The sequence below is a fragment of the Capsicum annuum genome, chromosome 4, assembly GCF_002878395.1.
Source record: "Capsicum annuum cultivar UCD-10X-F1 chromosome 4, UCD10Xv1.1, whole genome shotgun sequence".
In the NCBI taxonomy this organism is placed as follows: Eukaryota; Viridiplantae; Streptophyta; class Magnoliopsida; order Solanales; family Solanaceae; genus Capsicum; species Capsicum annuum.
Genome location: NC_061114.1, coordinates 129,590,303 through 129,598,525, shown reverse-complemented (window position 1 = coordinate 129,598,525; position 8,223 = coordinate 129,590,303). Strand labels below are relative to the sequence as shown.

At 32.8% G+C, this 8,223-nt stretch overlaps 1 protein-coding gene across 1 annotated transcript; it reads left to right on the top strand.

The window, feature by feature from the left end:
• The first annotated feature begins 5,372 nt into the window (after positions 1 to 5,372).
• LOC107868034 (protein JINGUBANG) lies at positions 5,373 to 7,949 on the top strand. Its single transcript, XM_016714591.2, has 2 exons — positions 5,373 to 6,249; positions 6,618 to 7,949. Exons 1-2 carry the CDS (start codon positions 5,707 to 5,709, stop codon positions 7,467 to 7,469), a joined length of 1,395 nt encoding a protein of 464 aa, XP_016570077.1. The 5' UTR covers positions 5,373 to 5,706; the 3' UTR covers positions 7,470 to 7,949.
• Positions 7,950 to 8,223: the final 274 nt, after the last annotated feature.

The following is an 8,223-nucleotide window of genomic DNA, read 5'->3' as shown; positions in this document are numbered from 1 at the left end:
TTGATCTTCCTTCTTCACACAATCTTCATATATCACTGCTTCTTACCATGATTAAAAATTTATATGGTTAAAAATTGAAGCCCTATGCGTTAAAAATAAAAGCACGAGTTGATATTATTGAAGCCCTGTATTATAAGTAAACAGGATTGAAAGTGAAGCCTTGTGCACTGAAAGTGGGCACAGGTTAGCAGTGGAGCTCACACGTTAAAAATAAATTCACGAGCTGAAAGGAGCCCAAGAGTTAAAGCAAGTATGGGTTGAAAATTGGAGCCCATAAACATGGGTTAAAAATTGATTTTGGTTTCAAAAATGGATTAGCAGCAGGATTGTTGAATATTTGTTTGAATTTTTTCTCCACATGTAGCCTTTTGGGCTATATATCTTCATTATCATCAAAGTCATTGCAACTTTGATTTTATACTATCCCCAATCGAACCATCTGATCTTTGAACCATAGGATTTGATACCACTTATTGGGTTCGAAATCAAGAGGGCTTCATGCGGAAGCTAATAATTTGCAAACCATGAGATGATAAATAAGATGACAAAGAAAAATAAAAACTAAAATCATAATATTAATATGGTTTGGTCAAACGACCTACATATTAAAAATAACATTGAAAAAAAAAAAACTAAAACCTATTGGGAGAAAATCTCCCACTAAACAAACTCTTTAAATAACTACATTGTGGATTCTATTGTGTTCTGGTATGAGAAGGGGTCTTTGTATTTATAGATGTCAAAAACCTTTCCTCTAAAAAAGAGGTTAACCAAATATAAAAAAGTTTTATATTTTCCTTTAAGGAAAAGTAAAAGTAATTATGGTATTACTTTTATTTTTCTTTCAAGAAAAGTATAACTTAATTTTGGTAAGAAAATCAAGGAAAAAACCCTAACAAAACAGTATATTAATTAACTCATTACATTAGTTTATACCTTCTTCCTCATTTTTATCCATCATTTTTTGTTAATCTTAAACTTATTTAATGGTTAAAATTATGAACACAAGAAATCTATGAAAAATATTTATCATACGAATTAACCAATTAAAATCAACGTATAACAAATATAGGATCAAATTAAAAAAAGAAGGAAATCAAGAAACAACGTAACTCATTATTTGCTTGATTTTAAGAAACAAGAATGATCGGTTCTAACATAAATCAAGAATTTTCCTTCTTTAAGAAACAAGAATGATTGATTTTACTTCCGTTGATTTTAACCATTCTCGTCTCTTAAAATGGTTTCCCTTCTTAAGATAATTTTTTCTTCATTGATCGAATCTAACGGGAAAAAAAAGGGAAAATAAAATTCTTTCTCTAGCTTTGTTCGTATGAAGAAATCTCTATTTCTTCTTACTTGCATTATATAGGTATTTAAATGAAATATTGATGAGGCTTTTCTAATGCCTATGTGCATTGTGGTATTGGTGGCATAATTCATTATTCTAAAGGGCAATGGATTGTTGGGTTCACTCAAAATAGAAATGCCTATTGCCATACTATGATTTAATTAGACGCATTATACAAAGGTTAATAATTGGATAATACTTACAACCTCATTCAATAGAGATAGAAATCGATTCTGTAGAAAATGATTCGAAGGTGGGATTGGGAGGGGAACTTGGGTATTTGGAGAAGGCGACTCGGGTGGGTGGGTGAAGGGGCGTTGAGGTATTTGGAGAAGATGATTTGGGGGGTTGCTAGGTGAAGAAGTTGATTGGGGTGGGGGGTGTTTGGAGAAGACGATGTACGAGGAGTTGGGGTAATTTTTTTTATTTAAAAAAAATTGGATAAAAAATTATAAATATTCTATTATTATTGGTCACTTTACACATCATCGCGTGTGTAATACACATATATCACATATTTTTGTGGATTACATAAAAAGTGTCAAAATGACACACTCGTACGCTACTTGAGATGCCAAAAGTTAACAACATACATTAAAGGTGCCAAAGCGAAAGATGACGTCAAGTTGAGGGGTCTAAAAAAAAAAAAAACTCTAGTTGTTCTATATACATTTGTTTTTACTATTTGATGATTAGCATGCACCAACCAAATTAATTTGAAACGGTAGACCTTAGAAGGAAAAAGCATTTACTACCAAAAAACTTTTCATTGTTAAAATTTAATTATAATCATTGAAAAACATCGAGGCATCTATTCATCCTGTGAAATATCCATGGGTGGTAACCTACTTGATATACAACTAAGTTCTGAAAAAGTCTAAATGAGAGTTACAACAAGAAAAGACAAACAAAAAGCTTGAATCCAAGTAGGGGCTGACCCAGACTTTTCAGTAAGTGGGTTCAATATATAAAAAATAAATACAGGTAGCGAAAAAAGTCAATTAATATTAAGTAGCTGTTGCATAAAGAAACAAAAAAGGGTAAAGAAAAGAGCTTCTGCCCAAAGAAAACAAAAAAAACTTGTTGATGGAGCTCGAACCGTAAGGTAAAAATTAAGAAATGGCCCCTTTGCCACTAGGCTAAGCAATCCAATTGTTTATTCTAGGTTCAAACAGTTAAATATATCTTGAACATCTGTAAAGACAGCTTATACCTGTGTATATATACAATGTAATTTTTCAACGAAATGGGTTCATAGAAATCCACTTAAACCTATGTAGGTCTGACCTGAATCCAAGGTCAAACTATCACGAAAAGATTACAACCTTCATTAAATTATGGAAACCATTTGGGATCAAGAGAGTCAATATTTATACGGTTTCACACCATGGAATTATTATAGTTTAAATTACATTAAGCATCTTTGTACTATGATCCAATTATAAATGCGGAATTTGGACAAATATATCTCCAAATTAATTATGATAAATGACACGTATATACATTACGTCATATTTTGAATAAACATGCATATGCCATTACGTTAATGAAATGGAAAGTATATGCCCTATGTGTGTATGACGGAGGGTATATACGTATCATTCATCATAGTTTGGGAGTATATTTTTCCCTTTTTCATTTTAATTTTTTCATTTCAAATAATTAACTCATACTCTTTTAGGGTTTTTGTCCTGATTTTCTTACTATATTTAATTTTTACTTTTTCTTAGAAGGAAAATAAAAGTTACCATAATTACTTTTACTTTTCCTGAAAGAAAAAAATATAATTCTTTTTCATATTTAGCTAACCTCTTCTTGGAGGAAAGGTTTTGGACATCTATAAATAGAAGACCCCCTTTTCATACCATACCATATAGCATCCACAATGTAGTCTTTTAAGAGTTTGGTTTAGGGGGAGATTTTCTCTCTCATTAGTTTTATGCTTTTTAATATTAGGTTTTATATGTAGGTCAATTGGCCAAATCATATAATAAAATTATGTTTTTAGTATTGTTTTTCGTTGTCATCTTATTTATCATCTCATAGTTTGCAACTAATAGCTTTCGCATGACATCCTCTCGATTTCGAACCCAACATACCCACTATCCGACGCAATAAACCTATCGAACCCGATTTCAAACCAACTCAATCCGACCTCAATTTTTGTTTCAAACCCGATGCTCTCTATTTTTCTTTTAAATGTGAATCTCAATCAAATTGCAGTGATTGGTCATTGTTGCTAGTTGGAGTTTATTGATTGCAGGAAGTGGAGATTGGGTCGGAGGTGGTCAGAACTAGGGGTGTGGCGATGGTTCACCAGTGCGGTTCTTTCAGTTAGACGGAGACGATAGCTATGTGGTGTTGACCGATGATGGGTAGTGTTTTTCCGATGAAAGTTTGCTGAAAATTGGAACGTGGGGGTTTCAATTTATTTGTTGTTGTTTTTGAATGTTATGGGTTAATGGTTTCTCTTTTTTTTTTTTTTTTTAAATTGGTAGCAATGATGTTACTATATTGTGTGTGTATATTATTATAGGGGTGAAAAAAACGTGTCTGTTAGATAGACATTCTTGGCTTTAATTGGGACTGAGTCAGTAGTGGATTTATTGGGTCGGGTAGTGAACTTGGGTTAATTATTAAATTAAAATGAAAAAGAGATAAATATACGTCAAACTATGACAAATGATATGTATGTACCTTCTGCCATACTTTTTGTACACATATATGCCCCTACCATTAGTGTGAGAGGCATATACGTACCATTTCATTAACGGTAAGGGCATATGAGTATTCAAAGTATGATGATGGAGGATATATACGTACATTTATCATAGTGCAGAAATATATTTGTCGTCTTTTATTGTTTTAAATATATAATTAATTCAAACCCACTTCCCAATCAATAAATCCATCAAATCTAATTTCAAACTGACCCGATTTCTAGGTTTAAAAACCACGAAAACTAATTAAGTAATAAGTATATTACAATATCATTAATAAAAGTCAAACTATAAGTAAACATATTTCTAGAAGTTTTATAAAGTCAATGCCCAAAAGAACTAATTTTAAAAGACTTAGTGAATTATTGAAAATGTCAGTTTCATATAACAATTTTCTCATGATCAGGCTAAAAAGTCAATTTGATCGTTCTTCCGTCTTAAAAAGAAACTGAATGGATCTAATCATATACTTGCGTACCTTCGCAAATGGCCAAGAGTTTTGAATTTCAAGCTAACGTATTTATTACACAAGGATTACCTCACTAATTTAGTGTGGTTATTCGGACTTAGCTTTTATACATTCATAGGATAATTATTTTAAAATATTAAGTCATTTAAAATAGCTAAAAATAATTATCATCAATACAACTAGTAGGAATTGACCTAAATAGAGAAAGTTAACATTCTATACATTAAAACTTAATGGCCTTTTAAAATGTTAGTACGCATGCATAAGTAAAATGCTTATTAAAATTGAAAGACTTCATACTGGATTATTAAAATTTGTTTGAAGTTAAAGTTTAAAACGAGGATTAGAACCTGATATTTCCTTGAAAAATATTGAGATAATTTTGTGAATGCAAATTATACTATTCCTCTTGAAATACTATACACACTAATTTTTCAAAATCAATTTATCTATATTAAGCTGAAACTGAAATAATAAGAGAAATTGAAATGACGTTTAATTATTTCCGTATATGTCCAAGTGCCTAATCTCGGTAAATTTTTTTCCCTTTCAATCACTTCCTCTTGAAAAAATGGAATGTTAAATGCTGGACATAAAGGATTTCGAATATCACAAAATAATGGTCAAAATAGAGAATTAATTTTATAGGTCACTCACAATTTATTTTTAATTTCATGTACTTATGAAAGATCTCCGTTTTTATAAATTTAAAAATATCACTTCTTCAATTTATTTTACAAGTGGCAAGACATCATATTCCGGATATTGGGACAAACTATTGGTTTTAGAATAATAAGTTAATATAAGCAACTGGTGAAAGAAAGGAGAGAGCATAAGAGAAAAACTCAAAATCGACATTACTATTAATTGCCAAAGAAAATTTCCGTAAACAGCGTTCTTCCATCAAAGTTCGTTAAGATACATATCAATTTTCTTTGACAATTTGCATTTCTACAAAACCGTGAGAGCTACGTCTTCCAAAAGTCTCGTACAATAAGTAAATAATATCTTCATGGCCGTACCTTGTTCACACATTCTTCTCTAACATCTTACGCAATAGTATTTCTTTTCAATTTGTATGTTTATCATCATCAACTCTTGAGTTTCCATCGAGACAATCTCTAGATCGCTTTTGTTTATTATTATTTTTTTCTTAAGAATACGTGATGAGGAATTCAAATTCAAGAAAACAGAACAAAATGGTGACGGAAGATAACAGCGTCCCTAGGAGAAAAACATTCGGGAGCATGTTACAATCCGATCGAAATCAGGATCAAAATGAGTATACTAATTTTTGTAGGAGCAATACATTTGAAGCTGGCCCTGCAAATTACCATAATCGCCCTAATGGATTGAGCTCTGATTACAGCATGATGATCTCTCCTTCACCTTCAGAGGACCATAATTCATTATCGTCTCCATATGCCGCACCTTCTATGGACCTAACATCTCCTTTATCGAAATCTCCATGGTCTTCTCATTTCGAAAGCTATCTATACACGGGCCTTATTGGGTCTCTTGTTCGTGAAGAAGGCCATATCTATTCATTAGCGGCTTCTGGAGACTTGTTATATACTGGATCAGACAGCAAGAATATTAGGGTATGGAAGAACCAAAAAGAATTTGCAGGATTCAAATCAAACAGTGGATTGGTGAAAGCAATAATCATTACAGGAGAAAGAATATTCACTGGTCATCAAGATGGAAAGGTACTGTTGAGATCTGTGATCATCTCATTTAGAAGTTAAAGCAACCAAGAAAAAAAAACTTCTATTTACTTAAATCATATCTTAAACACATGCCTTTATGTGTGGACCTAATACTTTTCTTGAAATTTCTTTTTGAATGGGGGAGTACCAAAATTCTTTTTGCCATCGGGAGGCTATACATATACCACTATTGAATTTTGTGTCTATTCATCCAAAAACTTAAGTTGTTAGCCATAATTTTAAAATTCTTTTTTGATATCGGGAGACAATACTGTGTTGATTATGAGTTATGTAGGTCGAACTAATCTAAAAACTTAAGTTGTCACAGAAAGCATATTTTCTTAAAAAAAAATTTGCGTCTTCAACAGGTAAGAGTATGGAAGGCTTCCCCTAACGATCCAAACGTTTACAGGCGCATTGGGACATTACCAACTTTGAAGGCATATTTAAAAAGTTCAATGAATCCCAACAGTTACGTTGAAGTGAGAAGAAACAGAAATTCCGTGTGGATCAGACATTTTGATGCTATTTCATCTCTTAGCATGAGTCAAGACCAAATTCTCTTATATTCAGCATCATGGGATAAAACCATAAAGGTTTGGAGAGCATCAGATTTTAAGTGTTTGGAGTCCATATGCGCACATGAAGATGCAGTAAATTCAGTAGTTGTTGGGTTTGATGGGCTAGTTTTTTCAGGCTCAGCTGATGGAACGGTAAAAGTTTGGAGAAGAGAATTACAAGGGAATAAAACAAAGCACTTCTTTTCACAAACGTTGTTAAAGCAAGAATGTGCGGTAACATCCTTAGTTGTTGATCCTAGTTCCAATTTCCTCTATTGTGGTTCATCTGACGGACTAGTCAACTTTTGGGAACGCACAAAGTTTTTGTCACTCGGAGGGGTTCTGAGAGGTCATAAATCAGCGATTCTTTGCTTAGCCACTGCTGGGAATTTAGTTTTTAGTGGATCAGCTGACTCGAATATTTGTGTGTGGAGAAGGGAAGGCTGTGAGCATATATGTTTATCAGTGTTGAAAGGACATTCAGGTCCTGTTAAGTGTATTGCTGTTGAAGATGATCGTGGACCAACAACTTCTGGTGATCAGCAATTTATCGTGTATAGTGGTAGCCTGGATAAATCAGTGAAGATTTGGAGAGTGTTACCATGGCCACCACCGATGCAAGCCCAAGTTCAAGACCAATCCCAATGGGGTATGAGTTAGTAGAGCTGAATTTAGGATGTGGAGTATGTGGATTCAAAACGAGCTATGGAGATTTGGAGTGTGCCACCATGGCCACCACCGATGCAAGCCCAAGTTCAAGACCAATCCCAATGGGGTATGAGTTAGTAGAGCTGCATTTAGGATGTGGAGTATGTGGATTCAAAACGAGCTATGGAAACATATATATCATACATTAGATATTTTCCAAGTCTCAATTTGTTGTGCTTATGTAGTGGTAGCTGGAGAAATCGGTGAAGATTTGGAGAGCATCATCATGGCGCCCCCCATGGAAGAACAACTTCAACACCAGTCCTGATGGGGTATGAGTTAGCAGAGCCAAATTTAGGATTAATTAGAGTATGTGGATTCAAACAAGTAAAATCATACTATTGATTGTATAATTCCTCAGTATCAATTTATGTGACGTATTTGACTCAAGATATGTGTCCATTTTTCAAATCATTAATATAAAATAGTGTTGCATAAACTAATATAGCGGGACATATATATATATATGCTAGCTTAGGCGTACCCGCCTTGCGCGTGTGCCTCACTTTATTGAGTTCAAACGTTACAGTAAATAGGATATTTGTTTAAATAATAAAGATGAATAAAATAAGTAAATTCAACATCTTTTGGAGATTTTATTTAATTAAACCTAACCTTCATCAAAAAAATGTCTCAAAGTTGATCGACATTAATCTACCACCTGTAAACTTCAATAAAACAATACGATGATAGAAACATCAAAATA